Consider the following 22,419-nt stretch of genomic DNA (forward strand, 5'->3'; position numbering starts at 1 on the left):
AATTAGCTAGTTAACTAAGTTAGCTAACTCATTAACTATTGTTACAGTCCTGCATCATTTCTGAATTGGCTATTTGGTAATGTTTCTAGTGCTTTCTTAGAAGGAACATGCACTTGAGTTTTGTTGCGAGAACAGACAGAAAAAAATTTGGGTTGGGAAAGAAGCAGGACTGTAACAGCAGCTAACATCACTAGTTAGCAAACATTCGCCTGCCAGCATAGTCATGGTGGTGCTGACTGCTGAAATATCACTTGAGCAAAAAAAAAGAAACCAAAATATGTTAAAAGCAGTCTTTTGTTTAAGACTTGGGCTGCTATAAACAGTAATTACTATTAATGATGAGCAAAAAATTGCGGGTTTCTTTTTTGCTGCAGACCAATACCACAGATACATTCAGAGCCTCGTGCCAGCCACAATCAACCAAAACAGAGCAACTGACCAACCAAGAGGCTCACAGCCATAATACACATGCTAAGATAACCTGCTCAAATAAAGGTGTGTGTGTGTGTGTGTGTGTGTGTCAGAGCTGGCGATGACTCCTCACACAGATGACTATTAGCGGTGATATTCTGTGGCACAAGATGGAAGAACATGTCCTGTGATCACTGAATGATAGCAGTCAGCGCTGAATTGAGTGTGTAGCTCAGTGTGTGTGTCATGCTCTTGATGCTGAACCAGACCGCAGCTTCTCGTTTGCAGGCTTCCAAACCACAGTGACACGACATCAGGCGGTTTCCACGGCGACTGCAGCAGTCAGGACACAAGAGCGCTGAGCCTCGTGTGTTTCCATGCAACTTTGTGTGCACGTATAGTATGTGCATGCAGATTTGCAACAATGTACAAAATAAGGTATACAATTTGGTCTAAAGCATAAGGTTCTGAGAGAGGAAGTACTTATTACTAATAAAACTGTATCTTACTGATGCATTGCGTTTCTGGCATTTCACTTTCCGTGTTATTCGAAGGCTCTGAGGCCTTTTTATGATGAAAACTTTCATTAGTAAATCAATGCTGCAACAAAAATGTGCTATATAATACTGCAATTATTGTGCTTACATATAATAATACAACTCTTGTCCATGTATGATTTGTTTAATCTCTAAATTTGAGCCACATGGACAGCTTGCAGCAACATAACTACATTGCAGGTTAAGTGGGATCAGAGTGTTAATGAGATGAGAGCCGCCATCATTACTTTTCACAACAACAGCATCTGCACTGTGTTAAGATAACATCTCCAGGAACATTCATAGAGTTGTTGTCATTGAGTGAAAACATACAAAACTATGACATCATTATATTCGGTCTCTATACCACACCCTCTGACAGTGCTCTCTCTGCTGTCCTCCCAGTTTGCTATTTCACACTCATTCATACACACGTGAATGCACGGGCATTCAGTTGTGCACTTTCTGATTCACACACATGAACGACAGTCTTGTTAAGTCTTGTTGAAGGAGTGTGAGTCACTCTCTGATTAAAAGCAGCACTACAGCTACAGACTGAGGCCCCAGAGCACAACAATGAGTAACACTTGATATTTAGAGCTGTCTGAATTTGGTGTCAGATGACAGCAAACACGATAATCCTGCATAAATAAATGAGCCAGTCCATGTTAAAAACTAACTGCCCGAGTGAAGCTGCAATTTAGGAACCAAATAGAGGGTGAAAAAAAACCTGCTCCATCTGGCAAACACTGTCGCCCTGGAGACAATGTAGGACATTTTCTTTGTGCAAAAGCTCACATCCTTCCTGCAAAACTAATGCCCTCCCTCTCCACCACCCAAACAAAAACGAAAGGAGAGGAAACTGCCTCAGCAAGGGATTCAGCAGTTAGAGTGACTAAACTTACTGCAGTTTCAGGTAGTAGGTTGCTTCAGATCTAACTCAAAATGTCACAGACTGATGATTAATAACATGAGCTTTATTTCTTCTCACTTCTCGTTTCGCCTCCGCAGCTACAGGTGGCTGTCTGCAAGAGTGCTCTGCTTTAGTGGGCGCCACCAAACAGATTCAATAGAGTGGGGAAACCTGCCAATGCTCACTGAACACAGGCCATCTACTGTCAGTCTGGGCAGTGTTTCTGACTAAAGTACATCCAGGTTTCAACTTCCACTGAACACAAACAGACCTCAGCTTGTTTAATCCTAAATAGCATATCAGTACATTAGTTTGAATTTTTTATTTTTATTTTTTTAATTGCAGACGATAAAACACTGGAAGTGAAATTGAAATGCCATCGGTAATTTAGAATTAGAATTGTGACAAGTATCTAGCAAAATAACAATAATAATATTTTGCTAAATAATAAATAATAACCCCACAAATCCCTGAGACAGTGTCTGCAATAACGCTTGCTAACACAGAACTTCAGCCAACCAAAATGATGAATCTATATTTTCTGTTGAAAAATGTCACATGACAAAGACGTAAAGCCCCGGTCACACCAGCACTTAACAGCTAAAGTTTGTGGCGAAATCAATTCAATTTCAATAGAATCACCGCGACACGTGGCTTCACTCGTGGGGCCAAGTATATCCGCAAAAATGCCTAGCGTGTTAGCAGTGAGCTTGCCAGCTACAGTAGTTCACCAAGTAGCCCTACGAGTACTGCCTACGCCACCAAGCACCTAGAACTACCTATTTTGCGAAGACATGCAGGTCAGTTTGACTGTGCCACTTGCTAACGGTTGACACTATGGTTTTGTGTATAGCAGTCTTACAGGCAGCCAGTCAGGAGGCTGCTTGGAACACTGAGAGCCGTTGTTTTGCATTGATTTGATCAGCTATCAGAGAGTGCAGCTAGAACAAACACTGCACAATATTCAAATCTTATCATCTCATAAAGTTCACAGTCAGTGTGAGGGGAATACTAGCAGCCTTGTAAGGACTGCACTGTTGCATTATGAGCCGTAACATCCTGAGCAGATTGGATTTAACTGTGAGGTAAACTCATCTCTTCATATTTACACTGCGTAAACTACATTTTAGAATATAGCAGTAAAATATTTTATGAATCATTGGGGTCAAATAGAACAATGAGCATACGTTTAATTCGCCAAGAAGCAACAGCTTCAGCCAGGTGTATTGGACAGCAATGGAGTCATCTCTCTAAAAGTTATTCAAATTAAGCTTGAGACACATCTAAAAAGTCAAGAAAAAGGTCAAGAAGAGGTCAGGTAAAGATTGTAGGTCATTGTAGAGTGTCCAGTGGGCAAAATGTTACATTGAGGCTGGTGTGAAGTCCAAGAATACCAGGACGAGAGTGACATAAGTCAGGGGCAGTATCTAGGACTCAACAGTGGATGACAATCACATGATGAGGAAGGCACATGGCCAGCATGCTGACATGATGCTGTCACAGATCAAATTCAGTCTTGTGGCTCTGAAAGAGCTTTAAGAGGACAAGGGTGTGACGAGGATGCCAGCATGGTGAGGGAGACGAGAAAAATTTGTTTGGAAATGAAATAATTCACTGTGCACAGCTTTAACATGGCAAGAAGTCATCACTCAATCATCCTGGTCACTGTGTAGTTATAACACACAGGCAGCATTTGTGAGTATTACCTAAAAGGCAAGAGCTAAGCGGGATTCAGAGGACAAGAACAGTTAACCAGACAACCTGGTAATTCACCACATAGACACAATGAAATACAGGAAACATGGTCTTAATGCAAGCAGCTCCTCAAAAACAAGATGCAATTCGTCTCATGGGCTACTCCTTATTATTAATTACTATTTCTATCTTTTGCACATTTAAGCCCATTCACCAGGCCTTTTTCTACCTATAGCCTAGTGTTATAAGAGTAGCATGGCTCCTTTAAGGAACAGGGCAGTGCGTAGCGAGTGTGTGGTTGAGCCAGCGAGAGAGAGTGTGTCAGTGGCTGCACTCAGAGCAGACACATGTTGGTGATCTGAGCAGAGGGAAAGGTTAGTAGTGAAGTTGTCTAGTGGCAGTAAATGTACAGTGTAGGTTACAATTTGCCCATGAAGAAACGCTGCAGAAAAGCACAATGTGTGTTGTTGACAGCAATATACTGGCAACATGGGCTTCAATCACTTGACTTTAAGAGATTCATTCATTCAGTGTTTGGTGCTTTTACTAAACTCATTAGTGCACGAGATGATGAGTGAGTGATAAAAAGAACAAGACGTGCATTTAATCTCCCCTATGCATATTAACCATTAACCTTTATGTTAACTACAGCATTCAGTTCAGACGTGTGCCCTGTTGAATGTTTTACAGAAATGTTACTAGCTCCACGCTAGTAAGATTACATTTGTGATGTTTACATAGAAGAGCGTAGAGCTACATGGCCTAGAGTATTTTGGTGATGTGACAACATTAAGACGGTACACTGCGTATACTTGCTTTTTTAAGTGCGGTTTGTTATTTTTACTGAAAGCTGAATATGTTTGTCACAAAAGAAAAGCTAAATATGTACAAGTAGTACAATCAGGCAGAGACCTGGTACCAGCACGATGTAATATTTGGTCATATCTCCCTGTATTAGCAGTTGACAACTAGGAGTGGATAACAAATCTAAAGCCCTTCAACTATAATCTGAATATCCTTTAAACAACACAGACCTCTGTCTGGGGGGAGAGCAGCAAAGATGTGCCATAAATACAGTACAGTGATGAAGACATCAAACCAGGTCTGGGCCAAAAACGGTCTTTTAATCTGCATATTCAAACCAATCACTGGCTACACATAAGATTAGAGCAAGCACAGTGGGTGTCTGCGAGGAAGATTTCTTTATTTTCTGAAAGACAGATTTGACCTGGAGGCAGTCCTAACAAAGATGAGACTTAATCTTCACCAGTCATTCACCCAGTGTTTCTGGTGCATTTATCTAGCCATCATTTAGAAAATGACTGGAAAATGACTGCCAAAGCTAAGAGAAAGAGAGAGCCGAAGTGTAAGTGCAACTTCCGGGTTCTGTTCCAGATGTAAGAAAACCTCATCCAAAATATCACTGATATTTGTAATTACACTAATAACTAAAAATCCAGCCTTGGAACAGACTCTCTCTCAACAGTATGCCGCGTGGCTCGCTTCCTATGTTCAGACAAGGATGTGGTTTGTTGAAAAATGATATCATTTAGTTGTTTATTTAACATTTGTGTTTTTAGCATTTATACGTCACGGCTCTACAAAAGAGGCGAGTCCATGAGCAAGTCGAGGTGTCGCGGCTAGCTCAGACATCTCTGTAATAACAGCAGGACAGAGAGGAGCAGACGGTGTAGACGTTTCAGACAGTGCCATGATGGAGATAAAGATTCACCTCATTTCCACTTTGAAAAAAAAGAGCACAAAAACAACATTTTTGAGTAAATAAGGAATGAAACACTTCAATTACTTGTTGACTGATTTTATATTAAGCACATATCTTATTATATTATCTCTAATTAATAAGAAAAAAGGGCTGTAATATTACATGTGCAAGTGTTTATCTCACACAGTCTATAGCATGACACACAAACGGTGTGTTGCAGTGATGTGGTCACCACTGCAGCCAACCAGCCTCACACAACCAACTCTTCTAATGCTAACAACCCCCTATCTTCAAATCAAAACTGCTCCAGACACGGCGGAATCGCCCGTCGGGGTTTTGAACGATTACTCCCTTGAGCCCCAACAGGCTGACTGTGAGCAACACTGACTCAGCCTTTGTCCTGAGAGGGGACAGAGAAATTCTCTGAATTCCAATGAAACCATCAAAGAACCGAGGAGGAGGGCATCCCTTACACACACTTACAAAACAACTGCCCCCATGTTCAGATGAATATTTGTGACTATCTTTCCCTAACTTCAACATAAAAAGTGTTTTCAGTCTTAAACATGCCTATAGCCAATGTGTTAAAAATGTGTCTCTGCATTTAAGTGGATCCACGTGCTGTGTGGTTGTAAACAGCGAAAAAATAGCACGTATTAATAGGCACCTTTGTTAACGACCACCTTAAGAACAGGAAATATGACTCCTTAAATGTGCACACTGACTACTTGAACTGTTTACCTCTCAATCAAAATCTAGGGCATAAGACCAAACCCTTTGTTGCCCCCCGGGGTGCAAATCCCATTTTCTTAACAACAAACACGAAAAGTTGTCACACAGCCTTGGATTACGATTTCAGTATATAGTATATGACAGAAGAATAAGTGTCTGCCGACAGAAGTGGTCTACAGGCCCTGTGTGTGTGAAGACTCGTGTAGGTATCTGCATCTATACCCCCAGCGTAAACACACACACACACACACACACACACACACACACTCTCTCCTCTGTATCCATGTAGTAGGAATGAGGGAATGAGTGCAGCGTGGGGCCCTCGGCCGCCATCTTCCTCATGAATAACAAGTATTCAGCACAGCAGACAGACTGCTGTAATACAGCCGCACACACACACACACACACACTAGGACTAGGGCAATATCACAATAGTGATATGATGGAGGTTCCTCCAGCAGTCTGTAAAGGCTGCAAATATGTTTCCTGTTCTTTTAAATGCACAATTATGATTTATGAACTGCCAGAGTAGAGCTGATGTCTACCTGCCTTATGAGCTGCTAACACTAAAATGACTTCCTCAACTTGGTGCCAGTGGAGAGTTTTGGCGTCCTGCAGTGGCCTAGATGCTGGCTTAAAAAGCTGAAACTGAAAACTCTGTTTTGATACAAACCTGCTCAAATGTAAAGCTACTGCATATCAGCACAAAATATTACCACTGCTGCGTTCACCCCAAAAATATTAGATTCACGATTAGTCACGAACTGGTCAATGTGCGCAAAGCGCTCACCATAACCCGCAGATTGCCGGGTTGCCAGACAGGTTGCCGTGGTAACGTAGCAAACACACAGAGACGGCCACAAACATTCAGGCAGCCTGAACTGAATGGCTGAGGGGCGAGCAGCTCACGCCAACACACAAGCATCAGTGCACCACAGCCACGGCCACGACCCAGCGTCACTCTGTCCCCCTATGAAAGGCAGATTGTGAGGGCTATTTCTGGAGGGCCTGAAAGGCTGGAGCCCTGCTCTGGAGCGATTGAGGAAGTGGCTGCCCACAGGCAGGCACTGCTGGCAGCAACACACACACTCCTCTCTCCTCCACTCTCTCACTCGGTTCATCTTGCTTTCAGTCTGAGAGGTTTCTATTTCCCCTCCGAGCTTTATGTTGCCTCGTGTAGACCTTCGCTTGCATTCACACTCTCAGTACTGAATGCACCTGTGAGCACCACATGAATAAGTCAGAGCTTTGTCACGATAACGGAAATCCCTACTTCAATACTACAGCACCAGAGTGAATTAAATACTATATAAATGTTCAATAGTTTTGCCCGATTTATCCTGCCGTAAGACATCTTGGTGGCCTAGGGGTTTAAGGCGCCAACCATGAATTGCAACATGTTTTGTTGTTACATGCATAATGCATGGCATTCCCTATCTCTCCCCTCATTTCCTGTCTAGTGTTGACGAATGACATCAAATAAAAGTATCCCACCTCATCTCCAAGGTGAGTATGTATGTACCTTAGGAGAAGTTACTTTTAAGGTGAAGATAAAATCTTCTAATCACATTATATATACACATAATACATTTCATGATATAGTCATTTTCCTAGAAAACTCAATAATGAACTGTTTATGGTTAAAGAGCCAAACTGGAATGTCTGTTTTTGGCTAATCCAGCAAACTGAATACCTGACAAATCAAAACCAAAAAAGATTCTTCATCACATTGACACATATCAAAATCCAATATTACCATAAAGCAGCCCTGCTCACTGATTTCCAACATTGCCAACATTGGCTTCATACACCCAGAGATATTAAAGAGGGAGCTACAACAGCATAAATGGTATAGCAAAATATCTTAATGGTTGACAAATTTCATGGTGCCCAACCCTAATACATCTCACATTGAAATGTATTAATGTATTAACATATCTAGTAGCTGGACAGGAACAGATACAAGCTGAAATCTCATAGTGAGGGCTGGTTGTCTTGTAAATGTTCAGTACTAGAGCCAGTATGATACCTGAGTTTGGGTACTGATACCAAAACAATACTTTTTTCTATACCTTACTTTTCAGAATATGTTTTTCTACAAGTTTTCACATGTTAAATGTTGTCGAAACACAAGCAGCCATACAAGACCTTTGCCTAGATAGAATAGTCTAAAATTGGGTTAGAAAATGTTTAATTATGATTTAAATCAGGACCTATCTGATGAAAGAATACGTAAAATTAGTATGAATCTGAAAATAAATTAAAAGCCAGTTTTCAGTACTTAACAGTACTGAGGTCTGATTCCCAGCCCTGCAGCTGAAAACATGTATTAATCAGTCTGGCATCACTTCATTAACTCAAATCTCAGTCAAACTGACAAAAATGGTGTCAGAAGTGAAGCAGAAGTGAAACAGAACTGACACCACAATTACTGAAGACTCAAGACTTACAGCACACTGCTTGATGGCTTTTGTTTAGTTTATTATGATATCATAGCGCCATTATATCTTACACATTGTTAGCAATGTCACAATTCTACAATCATGACAACACTGTATGACAGTAACCGAGGCAACCTGAGATTTGTAAACACAACAGCCCACATGCATGCTCCGTCCACCCTGTGTGCACCTCTTTGTGTCCTCGCTGGCCTCTAAATGTTGTGAATGGTCCTAGCTTGACTGCGAGCTGTAGGGGTGTGTGCAGAAGATGCTGGGCTTCAGTGAAGGATTTGTGTGCCAGAGCAGTCACTCCAGCCTGAAAACAACCATCCTGCATTCTGTTTAGGGCCGCCGTAGCAATGACCAACACCCTAAAACTGCACCGCCAGAGCCACACAGATGGTGCTACAATAGAGCCTGTATGTTAGCGTCTGTGTGTGCGCGTGTGTGTTTGTGTGTGAATGCATGTGTCTCTTTACTGTCTTGAATGAGACCGCCTCACACAGTCGCACACACAAACACACACCCCTTTCTTGGTTTTCAGACACGCACAGGGAGACAATCTGGATTCTCGCTCTAAACATAACTCTCCCTCGGGTCCTCTCCCTAGTTTCCTGTTTGGGCCTCGGACTGCGTATCCATTTAGCTGCTGGGTCCTCAGCGCAGTGGAGGAACCGCTGTCAAAACACAGTGACATGCTGTGGAGTTTCTCAAGAGACCCTTGCTAGGAGGGCCACTCCCCGGGAACTATACACTCTTCCCAACCCACAAGCAGCCATCTTGGCTCTAAGAAAGATCCACTGATAGTATAACTTAGCATCTAGGTTGAACACAATGTGAGCAACCTGACACCTTAGAGACAAACTGAGAGGGTGAATAGAAAATTTGAGGCTTTTCCCCCAGGTTAGCGTCTGTTAGACAGCCAAACTGTAACTGGGTATTTAAAAGTGAACCAGGAACAAGAGCTCCGTCTAAAATCATAGACAAATCGGTAAAAATGGTTCTGTTCTTCCGTTTGTAAACACCCACAAGGTTTCTGTTGGTGACGGCGCTCTGAGAGGCAGATGAGCGATGATGATGTCAGCCCTGAAAACCTGTCAGTGCCCACGCTTGCAAAACATTCCACTGACTGAGTGACAACCAGCAACCACTAACACACAAACACACACGTAGACAGGATGCATGAAATATTTAGACACAAGAGGAAACTCTACTGTGCTTCAGAATTCCTGGTATTCTTATGATCGAGGACCGTTTATTCTTGACTCGTAGCCAAGTGTTTTCTTTACAGTCATTTAGTCCCAGCAGCACCACAGCTGGAAAAATTAAAATACAACTAAAAAAGGTTCACAAAAATTGGAAATCAACCCCACCCCCTGACATCTACTACTGACACTGTAGCAGACATTGATTATTGACTGGTGTGCTTTCAAGAGGAACAAGCCCACATATACAATATAAAAACTGCTAAAAATTGGTAATTCGCTATCACCAACTAACTAGAAGAGCATAAGACAGCATCAAAAGCAAAGACTGGGAGGAAGTGTATTGATCTAACTGCAGAGGATGTCCTTAGGAAGTTAATGATGGCTCTCAGCGCATCAAATTACAATGGTGATGATGATGATGATAATGATGGGAATAATCTCATTGCAGCTACTGGAGATGTTTAACACAACAATATGCCTCCACCTAGAAACTTTAGTATGGATTAAAGTTATTGTACACAGTGGTTGTGGGGCAAATTCAACAATCATCATCAGCCTTAAGTGTTTTTACGAGGCATGGGAGCCTTGATCCATTAAAGCCATTGTGGCTTTATTGTCTGGTTCCCAGATGCTTTTTACAGGCTTGCTCTGCTCTGCACTGCATTCAGGCAGGAAGGAGTTTCTGCAGCGTTTGCAGTGTCCACGTTATAACATCCTGTATTCACCCACCTCTGAAAAAAATACAAGATGCAATAAGGGCGTTCAGGCAATCAGAAAAGTGATGTAGGTTGCTCCAGCATCATCAAGATAAAAGCTAGTTCTCTGCCTGCTTTTAGCCGCAGATTGCTGGTCATGTTACAATTGGCCTCTTCTGAATAAATCATAGGCAAAAATCCACTCTAAATAAAAGACTACCACGCTACAAGCTGCATGCTTCCATCGGATAGGCGAGTTGAATATTTCATTATTAAACGGGCCATTATACTGCACAGATCTAGGCCAAGGCTCAGGCTGGAGGGAGGGGGGCTCAGATAACGGTCCAAACCCCGTCCCAACAACACAAGGGAACAGAGCTCCGGTCCGAGGGGGCTCAGGGAGGGGCAAAGCCATCTAGGTTAATCCACACAAAACACAGACAAAGAAAACAATCAGCAACTCCGCCGAAAAGAAGCATCTTTTTCCCGTTTAAAAATCACGCTCAAAATCAAGTCCAAGCGGAAATCAGCAAGGTTTTCGTAGTCTGACTGTCCCATGTAACTGCTCAAGACCCTGCAGCCACATCACTGACAACTCGCTGTCCAGCAGACAGGTCTGCATTAATTTGCCACTTTTAAATGGCGACAGTTGCACTTGTAACATTTGTTAATGAGAGACAACTGGGGAAGATGCAGCTGAAACCGTGAAACGGGTGAACAAATCCGTTTTAAGTCACAGCCGACCAAGCAGCCAGCCCCCCTCAGAGCTAGCCCGGCTAACGTTAGCTCTTAGCAAATAAAGTTAGCCCAAGTTTGCTGTCAGCAGAGTAAGACAGTTTGTTTTGCTAAAGCTAAAAGACATTAAGCATTGCGATGGAGCTGTGCAATCAATTAGTTACCCCGTCAGAAATGCGGGACACCAGCTGACAGGCTAGCATTTAAGTACACTAATCCCATGAGGCCTGCGCGTCCCCGACCCAAAGTTGACGGCTAATTGCGAGCTGACAGCCCCTAGCTACGGTCAGTTGTGAGTGGCGGCCCGGCCCGTCCCCGCCTCCCTCTCCGCCTCCTGTTTACCCACAGCTAATAATACGCCGTTAAAGCTAGCAGGGCAGGCTAACTCAAGCACCCACCTCGCTTGTCGAGGTCGTAACCGACCACTAAAAAGTAGTCGGCGAGCCTGGCCATCTTTGGAGCTCACGGCGACAGGCCTTTATAGCTGAATCCTCTTCTCTTTTTGCCGTCAATAGTCCATTTACGTCCTGCCGGCGATAGACACATCACGGGCGACAGTAGCATCCTTCCAGCTGCAACCCGCCGCCATACTGTCAGTCTGCCTTGCCCTGACAGTGAAGAGCCGCGAGTCTGCGCATTAAGGGACTTCCAGGGAGGGGCTGCTCGGCAGGAATGTCCAATGTGAAGAGCCAAACCAGCTCAGGGGCCAAAATCCAGCAGTGTTGTCGCTAGAGGAGTAAAAGGTGGTGACGATTCTAGGAGCCCTAAACTAAGGAGGACCCACAAAAAAATCCACCGGGACTGGTTTATTTTTAAACGGGCGTCCTAGACCAGTGTTATTTCAGGGGTGTCCAGAATTGGTCCCTATGCAACACTCTCTCATTAGAGAAATACTGTTGATAACAAAAAAATTATTTATCATCCCATAAAGACAATTGCTTGTCAAAAGTCAGGCATTTGATAGTCCCCTGAGTTAAATCTGGTGACTTTTAAATCAATTTGTACCAGGTATTTAATAAATAAAGATGGATATTTAATGTCAGAATTCTGTTCATCTAAAATAAAGCTGCTTGGCCCTTTTCATTTGGAGTGTGGGTTAGGCAATTAGCCCTTGCTCTACCAAGGAAACCTACTGAATTTGACACCAACTGCGCCTCATGCAGTTTGAACCTATTCTTTCTGTGGTACATTCAGGGAGGAGCAGCATGGCAGGAATGTCCACCACAGGGGTCATTGCAAGACTGACCTTCAGCTGGATGGGGTGAATGATCTGTTTGCCCACTGTGTTTTAGAGGAGGAAGTCCCACAGTTTGTATCGGTTGTTTAGTAGGCGGATGAAGTCATGTATGATTGTTTGAGTATGGTCCTGATTCTGGGGGGGGGGGTCGTGGGTTTTAGCATGCAGACTTTATTTGCTGTATTGCTTTTTTTTTTTCAATTTGTTGTTTGTGTTTCTAAGGCTAATGGATAGGTTCACATTTTTTTCAAATCTATCTTAAAACAACACTCGCATGCACATATGTAGGGTGAGAGAGTTAGTGGTAACTGCAGTAATTACAGCTCTCTGTGCTGGCTGATAGGGGACACATTCCACACTCCTATCTAGAAGATATCTAGAGGATGTAGCCCAGTGCATTTTTTATTTGTGCATGTGTTTTGGGAATTGCCAGGAAGAGATGTTGTTGAGTTCAAGTCTGTAAAAGTTCAGCTGTAGTATATTCTGTTTGTGTTGTAGCCAGGATTTTAATGAAAGATCCAGCTCTAATGTGGATCATGTAGCTCTGCTTAAGTTTTGCTTGGGGATTAGTAGACTGGGTGATGTGCTGGAAGCATGACGCACAAACACACAGCAACAGTGCCATACCACTTTAGTCATTGGAACATCCTTTTACAGCTTCAAGAAACATAAATGTTAATGAGAGTTAATTTCACCAAACTGCTTGGGCGGCATTAATCCAAGTTTCTGTAGCCAAAGGAATTCCCAAACTCAAATATTCATCTCTTTTATCTCACATATTTTCCCCACTGACAATCCTCATTATGGTTGCAGCCTTTAGTAGAAAGCACAGGAACCTCAGTGAGGAAAATATAGTAGATTATCAGCAACATTTTGAACTGTTGAGCTGTGAAACACTTGAATTATGCTAAGTAAGGCTAGAGAAAACCTTGGCATGATGCTGTAGTGTGACTTTGGATAGGCAGATAACATGTCAGTGGGATGTGAGGAAGGCCTGATGGCCTGCATCCGCGTGGCCTGTCCTTGACTGTCAGCACTGTAACAGCATCGAGAGAATTCCAACACTTCCTGCACTGTGACCTTTGACCTAAAGTGCTTATCACTCTCTGGTTGAAAACAATCCCGTGTATGAGATGTCACATTTTTCTTTAAGAGCTTTGTTTTCCAAACACTCAGTAACAACTTGTCTCCTTCTTTCCTCACACAGTTATCTGAGACTCGGGCCTGAGTGAGCGGAGGACACCCCTGCTCTTTGATAAACACGGCTTCTGACAACCAGAGCCATGTTAACAGGAGATAACATGCATCTTCAGCCTGTTTGTGAATGCTGTTTTCAGGGAGTAACACTGAGGTCACCACTGTGGTTTAGATTCTTACAGTTGACTGCGTCTTAACCTTGAACCACACTTGACACGTTGCCAGAGAGACAGACGGTGGGTGAGAAAGAGAGATAGACAAAGACAAGTGCAGCTCAATCTCTCCCAGACTCCCCAAAAGACAAGGATACACACACAGTAATGAAGTTGTCTTTGCTAGACAAACTTGAAATGTCCATGTGCTTAGTTACATGTCCCCTTTGACTTAACTAAGTATGTTGTGCATTTAGCTGACCTCTAGTTGTCCTCCAGAGATATTTTGCATTTCCGTGGCAAGTTGTGCTTATTCACTTTCTTGCTGAGAGAAGAGAAGAAGATCAATGCCACTCTCATGTCTGTGCAGTAACAATGAAGTTACGGCTAGCAGCTGGTTAGCTTAGCTTAGCATAATGACGGGGGGAAACAGTTTGCCTGGCTCTGTCAGAAGCTAACAAAGTCTGCCTCCCAGCACTGTTAAAGGTGTGGATACAGGCCAAAAGCGATCATATTTTGGGTTGTGCACAACTGGTCTGTGCACTTAACGAAATTTGCGTCATGTTTAAAGCTCGCTAAATAACACTTTATATCTCTGGTTGCCTGGCAACCCCACGGTGGCAACAAGACTCCAGATAGTTACTGCGCCCGGCTAAGAAATAGTTCAGCACATAATACCCTGTAAGTTTGATTTTGCACGGATTAAACAAACAAGATATAACATGTTGATTGCTGGTAGGTGGATTTAGTTTTGTTTGGACAGAGCCAGGCTAACTGTCTCTCCCTGTTTCCAGTATTTTTTAAGCTAACCAGCTGCTAGCTGTAGCTTCATATCTAATGGACAGACATGAGAGTGGGATCAATCTTCGCATCTAACTCTCGGCAAGAAAGCGAACTATTCCATTAAAAAACAGGATCAGGATCTGCATGAAAATGTACTCAGTGACAGAAAATCATGCGATACATGAGCCAGTTCCTTTTAATTATTGATTAAACTACTGATTATTTTCTCAATTAATTGTAATCACTTGTTTGTTGGCCCATGGCCTGCAAGTTTTTTTTGTTTTGTTGTTTTTTCTACCTCTGACAGACCCCAAAGTGTCTGAGTATACAAAATACACAATTTAGAAACTCGGAGCTCACTATAATCCAGGCTCTTCACACACAATTATGATTTTGCCAGATCATTCACATGCGCTCATGTTGTAATTATGATTTCCCAACATGCACTGAAAGCAGCATAGGCAGGAAGAAATAATCTTGAGATAATCTTGCAAGTACAGAGCTCGCTTAGTAGACTTTCTATAGGAAATATGAATGTGTTGCAGCTTTGCTATTTTAGTAATCTGTCATCATCTCATGTATTTCCTTTTTTTCACCTTTTATTTCTCGAAATAAAGATGTAGGCGAGGTGCCGCCCCATCACTGTCTTATTCACACATGCAGCCCAATCAGAGCACAAAGCCACTCTCTGCAGGATGCAACAACCATGTGACTTCCTGTAGACTAACCAACAGACAGGAAGTGATTTGAAGGCCTCTTGCACATCACTGCTCTTCATGGGGCCATTCTAACAGTCGCCTTCCCTTCAGCTCAGGTGAAGCATAGCACATTAAACGCTTCATTAAGCAGGTATTACACCCAGTAGTGTCATTCCCCAAAGAGACAAGCAGATGCTACAGAGTCACAGCAGTGTTTTAATTTGATACTGTCACTCCACTGAGTTAAACTCATGCAGGTATATGCACTATATTTCGTGGTGAATGATAAACCATATACAAACACACATACTTCTCTGTCTCGTGTATCTTACTGCTGTAATTGGAGAAGCTCTATTTCTGCATACACAAAGGCAATGTAGCAAAAGACTGTATATTCAGTAAACTGCTGTAAATCCTGATTTGTAACTAATATGTTTAACCCATAACACCCAAGGAAGATGACCACAGATAGAGAAATATGACAATGTCAGTTATTTGCTATGTTTCATTCATTTCATTCTGTGCCATAAAATAATAAGCATTGTATTGCAAGTTTCATTCGAAAAAGCATTATATATAATCTGTCCACTTAAACAACATTTAAAGGATACCTCAGCAATTTAGTATTACATTTTCATAAAAGTTGGGGGACTTGCAAGGCAAGTTTATTTTTTATTGCACATTTCAACAACAAGGGAATTTAAAGTGCTTTACATAAAACATAAAAGCAACATTGGGCAATTTAAAAAGAAATTTAAATACACCTAAAAAGAGTTAAATAGAAAATGAAAACAAGATGAAACAGGAGAGTAAAAGTTACAGTGCAGTGTAAGAAATTAATCATTATTTGATTTAATGAAAGGCAGCGGCAAACAGAAAAGTCTTCAGCCTTGATTTAAAAGAAGTTGCAGCAGACCTGCAGGTTTCTGGGAGTTTATGTTAAATAACAATGTTGTATATATGTATATGTTAAATAAAAACTGAACGCTGCTTCTACATGTTTAGTTTTGATAGAGAAGGAAGCAGACCTGTTTAGGCGACCTGAGAGGTCTGGATGGTTCGTAACGTAGCAGAAGATCAGAAATGTACTTTGGTACTAAACCATTCAGTGCTTTATAAACCAGCAGTAGTATTTTGAAATCAATTCTTTGACAGACAGGAAGCCAGTGTAAAGACCCCAGAACTGGAGTGATGTGATCCACTTTCTTGGTCTTATTGAGGACTCGAGCAGCAGCATTCTGAATCAGCTGCAGCTGTCTGATTGATTTTTAGAAACCTGTAAAGACACCGGTACAGCACTCAAGTCGACTGAAGATAAACGCATGGATGAGTTTTTCCAAATCCTGCTGAGACATAAGTCCCTGAATCCTGGATATATTCTTCAGTTGGTAGTAGGCTGACTTTGTAATTGTCTTAATGTGGCCGTTGAAATTCAGGTCTGAGTCCATGACTACACCAAGATCTCTGTGTTGGTTTGTGGTTTGTGGCTAAAAATCAAAGCACATAAGCAGCTTATCATTTTTCCTTGATAAGGTAATCAGTTGTATCGTTCTTGCAGTCAGGTGGTGTTATAGTATACTATAACCCTATGTCGGGAGACATCCACCCTGCTGAAGTGTCCTTAAGCAAGACACTGAATAGTATACTGAAAGTATATGGACATCTGAAAATTACACCCATATGTGATTGTTGAACATTTTATTCCAAAACCATGGGCATTAATGTGCTGCTATAATACCAGATTTTGGAACCTGACTGCAGGGATTTGCTCCCATTCAGCCACAGGAGCATTAGTGATAGTGATAGGGTCTGACTCACAGTCAGCGTTCTAGTTCATCTCAAAGGTGTTGGATGGGGTTGAGCTCAGGGCTCTGTGCAGGCCAGTTGAGTTCTCCCACTCCAAACTGGGAAAACCATTTCTTTATGGAGCTGGCTTTGTGCATGTGGACATTGTCATGATGAAAAGGAAAGGTTTTTCCCCCAAACTATGGCCACAAACGTGGAAGCTCAGTTTTCTTCATTAGGCACTGTAATTTCTGGGAGCTCCGCTGTTATCAGCCACTTCTGTCCTTCGCCATCATCTTTCCCACAGTGAAATCCAATCCCTCGTTTGTCCACAAAACTGGCAGAACACTGTCCTGTTAGCTCCCTCCTCCGAGGCCCCCTCCCACACACCACTGCACTTGTGAGCAGCCATGCCAAACAAACTTGACTGAGAGGGCTCGGACAGAGACAACAAGCCGTTCAAACAAACTCAGTTGTACACCATCTCAAACAAGCACAGTAAATAAAGTTTACTGACGCAGCCAAGAGGATGCTAACAGCACGACAGTGGGAAAATGTCTCCAGATTGATTCTACTTGGGGATTTAATGGTGACTTGTACAACAATTATTTTAAAATCAGAGACAATGCCCTGATATAATGTTTGTTTTTGTTATGCTGATACATTATATTTGTTTTGTATTTGGGAGGTTAACTCAGGCTGGTCCTCATGGGAAGCATCATCACAGATTCACTCTCAACAGGAACTGCTGTACAGTGTGTTCTGCTGATGTAACATGAGGTTCACTAGGGGGCAGCAATCATTTGACTACCATACTGTGGCTCTTAATGGAATAAACCTGTCTCAATGAGAAAAGGTTGAATTATTTCACTCTAAAATAGCCATAAGAGAAATCACAACACATATACTGACTCAGATATTACACACATCACATCACATCACAAAAGATGCATTTTTATGTCAGTTATATCTGACTGTGACACTTATTTGTCCAAGGAGGGAGGAGGAAGTCGAAGGGCGTGATCCTAAGGTGTGGTCTATTGGTGGAATCATGACTAAACAAACAAAAAAGAAGAAACAAATCTTGCTAAAATGTTAGAAATATTGATGTAAAATGTGGTTTTCAATAGTCAGCAGGGAGTAAGAAACAGTACAGGACAGAAAGAGTGATAGAGTGTTAAGATGCAGGGGATGTAACACTCTATCACTGGCCATGAGACCTGAGAAATCAGAAAACAGTTTTCAGCCAGATCAGGTGCTGCGAGGAAGGAAAAACATGCACTTTGGGTAAGCTGTTTCCTCAAAAACAGAAGAAACCATACGTTGTCCCAGAGGAGCCATATGTCCTCCTCAAACCCGCAGCTGTTGTGTGTTTGTATATGAGTCCTTCAGCTCAGCCACTTAAGATCACATTGCCTCTGCTGGGATGATTAATTTGTTTTGTATCATAAAACATCTCAATTCAGAGCCAGGACACTTCAGCATCAAGCTGCTGTTTATGTGCCTTTTCACATTAACCCCCCAAAACACATCACAGCACACATTTTTACACACGCTGAAGCTGTTTACTACAAAAATTAAAGGGGTGGTTCTCTCAAATTGTAAAACACATATAGTGGTATCTAGCCATGCAGACAGTTTTGGTTTTATCTGTCCAAGTTTTGAAATTTATGCCTCCACCCCAGCACAATTGCGGGGAATAGAATTTAATTTGTGGTGCTCACAGCATTGAATAAAAGTCTAAATTAAGTCTGCTGACAATCTATATTTCACATAGTGTCAACAAATCCCAAATCCCAAATCCTACTAACAAGTATTGCATGTGTGTATCAAAACCTGATATATCTTATTCCTCTATGCCCTAGATCTCCATTGTTGTCCAAAAACTATTAAAAACACATAATTGAGCCACACTGTTGCACTGGGTGACACGTTCCTTCATTAACATGCACACACACACACTGTAGTTTATTTTGACTCATTTCCACATATGCTGTCCTGGTGCCAGAAATGCTCACTATCAAATGTGTATTAATCCATCGCTGAAAATAGTCTCCAACAAAAGCACTGTTTCTTCCTGTTTGAGTAATGTTTGTTAAAAACTACAGTGCTCAGATGTTTGAGGAAATTACCAAGCTGTTTTTTTTTTTTGATAAACTATACACACACATACATATTTATTGCAGATTGTTGTGGTCATGATTTGATTTTTCAGCAGTTTTGTTGGCTTCATGGATGCCAGTTATGTTAGGCGAGACGCTTACTTAAGACCGACCGCTCATCATTCAAATGATGCTGGAGCAGAAACTTGACCCACTGCATGAACAGCAACACGCAACATACTTTCTGCCTGTAAGTGAACTACATGTGAGAGCTCGCTTCACTCAGTGTTTGCCTTTATCACCAGTAATGGGGCAACACTTTTTATTTGCACTGTTTACGCAACCTTTAAAGCAGGCTATGTCCCAGTCTCACCCATTTAAAGATTCACATTAACAAAGACAACACAGAGAACACTGCACAATCAAGCAAAGGTCCCTCTGCTCTTTGATCAGTTGACTACGTCCCCCAAACTTTTCCTTTTCGGATGAGTTTCAAAGCCACAGATGGAGGCTCTTTTAAAACCGTCCTGTGCTTCATTGGCCAGTTCTACAGAGTACGTACTCATGTTCGCTAATTGCCGCCTAAAACAAAAGTAAAGACAGTGCACGATTGAGAGATCAAACCCAGCAGGGAAGTCTGTTCAGAGCCCAGTGGTACCGATTCACTGGCTGCTGTCACATGCCAGAGAACTCTTACATAAACAGGTCAGAATCAGTGAAGAAGTGACCTGTTTCCACAGCCAAGAGTGATAAATGAGTTACTATCAGCTGTCTGTGTTGGGAAATGTTTCAATTCCATTCAATTTTATTTATATAGCCCCAATTCATAACAGAAGTTATCTCATTGCACTTTTTCTATAGAGCAGGTCTAGACCGTACTCTTTATATTATTTACAGAGACCCAACAAATCCCACTATGAGCAAGCACTTGGTGACAGTGTCAAGGAAAAACTTCCTTTAAGAGGCAGAAACCTCAAGCAGAACCAAACTCACTGCTGGTTGGGTTGGTGGGCACAATGAAAATTCCAGATAGAATTTTAAAATGAGAGAAGATGTCGAGTTAGTAACATGCATTAATGGAATAAAAATGCATACAGATGGAGAGCGAAAGGAGGAGAGAGGAGCTCAGAGCATCATGGGAAGTCTCCTGGCAGTCTAGACACCATAACTAAAGGATGGTTCAGGGCTCACCTGAGCCAGCCCTAACTATAAGCTTTATCAAAGAGGAAAGTCTTAAGCCTACTCTTAAATGTGGAGATGGTGTCTGCTTCCTGAACCCAAACTGGGATCTAATTCCACAGGAGAGGAGCTTGATAACTGAAGGCTCTGGCTCCTATTCTACTTTTTTAGTTTAACATCAGAAAATTGCAGGTCATCCAGGTTCTTATGTCCCTAAGGCATACTTGAAGTTTAGCTAAAGGCAGCATATATAAGGTGAATAGAATTGGTCCAAGCACAGAACCTTGCGGAACTCCATGACTAACTTTGGCGTGCATGGAGGATTCATCGTTAACATGTACAAACTGAGATCGATCTGATAGATAGGATTCAAACCAGCTTAGTGCGGCTCCTTTAATGCCAATCAAATGTTCCAGTCTCCCTGTAATAGGATGTGATGATCAATGGTGTCGAACGCAGCACTAAGATCTAACAAGACAAGTACAGAGACAAGTCTATTGTCTGATGCAATTAAAAGGTCATTTGTAATTTTCACCAGTGCTGTCTCTGTGCTATGATGCACTCTAAACCCTGACTGAAAATCCTCAAATAAACTATTGTTATTTAGAAAGTCACACAACTGATTGGCAACTGCTTTCTCAAGGATCTTAGAAAGAAAGGGAAGGTTAGATATAGGTCTATAGTTGGCTAAAACCGCTGGATCAAGAGCAGGCTTTTTAAGAAGCGGTTTAATTACAGCTATTTTAAAGGACTGTGGTACATAACCTGTTAATAAAGACAGATTGAACATATCTAGTAAAGAAGTGCTAACTAAGGGTAAAACGTCTTTAAGCAGCCTACTTGGAATGGGGTCTAAGAGACAGGTTGATGACTTAGATGAAGAAATCGTTGAAGTTAGTTGAAGAAAGTCGATAGGAGCAAAGCAGTCAAAATATTTCATCAATCATTGTGTCAAATCAATAGGTACCACTGTGGGCTGTGGGTGAAGGTCAATATGCAATATTCAATATGAATGAATCAACCCTTATTCTGGGTTGAGTCCTAGGTCAGAACCACACTCACCTGACAACACTGCTGTGAACATCATGATGTTTATTTAATTTTCAAGAATACAAAAATGAAGGTGATGAATTGGTAACATAACCCAAATTGGCTTGTGAAACTGAAGCCAAATCAAAGACTAGAGGGGTTCTTTCATTACATCCAAACCTGGATTAGCGTGTCACTGGCAGGTCAGGCTGTGGCACTTACTCTGATGGTATTATAACGACTGAGAAACTACACGAGACGATCAAAGAAAGGCCTGAGCAGAGCCGAGCTGTAAGATGATAGCGGGAGGTGTGAGAAGTTGGCAACGACCACTGACGAGTCTGTCTCAGCGAATGTCACTCACACAATGCTTCTCATTACACGCAAGGCAGGGATCACGTAGCACATTGAGGCTAAAAGTTCTCAATAATTATACAGTACTATCAGTATACAGTATTATCTCACTGTTAAAAATCATGGCTTTGTGATGTTTAATGCTTTTGAGTAGTTAAATGACTTCTTTTGCTCTACCTACTTAGCTCGAAACTTAACTGGCAGGTGTAGAAACTGAGCTTTGTGCCTTTGCTTTGATTGATTTCTTCTTGCTGAACATTAGCGCAGCGTTTCAGGAAAGCAGGACTGACACAAAAGCTGACGTTTAGGTTGACAGTTCAGGTCACTGTCCATTTACAGATTTCAAACTCCTTCCCTAGCTCCTGGAAATATGTCAAGATTACATGATGCAATTAAGATTTGCCTCGTTAATACATAGGAAGAAGAAAAAAACCTAAATAATACACAAGCGATAGCTCTTTTAACAGTTTTCATAATGGATTTTTCTTCAAGTTAAACAGTTATAAGGATTTTCAAGCCACATGTCAAATTCTTTGTCAGATTTAGCCCCAGTTTGTGCTTCCAATGCATTATTATTATTTTATTTGAGTCAGAGAGGATCCAATTTTCCGAAAAAGAAATACCCGGCAATCTTTGAAAACCCCCCAAATCTTCCTTTTGTTCTGAAGATATTTCCAGAATCCGCAAAGACTCTTCTAACCATCTTGATGATGATTTCTCAAATTGTGGCTGTATCCAGGTAGCTGGATATAGCATATGTCCTTGCTATTTTTATAAAGCACCAACAAAATATGAACCCATTATTTTGAATACT

The 22,419-nt window shown here is 41.8% G+C and overlaps 1 protein-coding gene across 4 annotated transcripts in view; it reads right to left on the reverse strand.

Annotated features, from left to right (window-relative positions):
• The window catches only part of sbf1 (SET binding factor 1), a 71,755-nt gene extending 60,062 nt beyond the window's left edge, over positions 1-11,693 (reverse strand). For 3 of the 4 annotated variants that reach the window (XM_044187010.1, XM_044187009.1, XM_044187008.1), the window contains exon 1: positions 11,488-11,693. In XM_044187010.1, the coding sequence (XP_044042945.1) occupies positions 11,488-11,542 (55 nt within the window). In that variant the 5' untranslated portion in view covers positions 11,543-11,693. The remainder of the gene's footprint in view (positions 1-11,487) is intronic. The other variant, XM_044187011.1, reaches the window with a different exon arrangement.
• Between the last annotated feature and the right edge of the window lie 10,726 nt (positions 11,694-22,419).

Source organism: Siniperca chuatsi, linkage group LG23 (assembly GCF_020085105.1).
Source record: "Siniperca chuatsi isolate FFG_IHB_CAS linkage group LG23, ASM2008510v1, whole genome shotgun sequence".
Classification (NCBI taxonomy): domain Eukaryota; kingdom Metazoa; phylum Chordata; class Actinopteri; order Centrarchiformes; family Sinipercidae; genus Siniperca; species Siniperca chuatsi.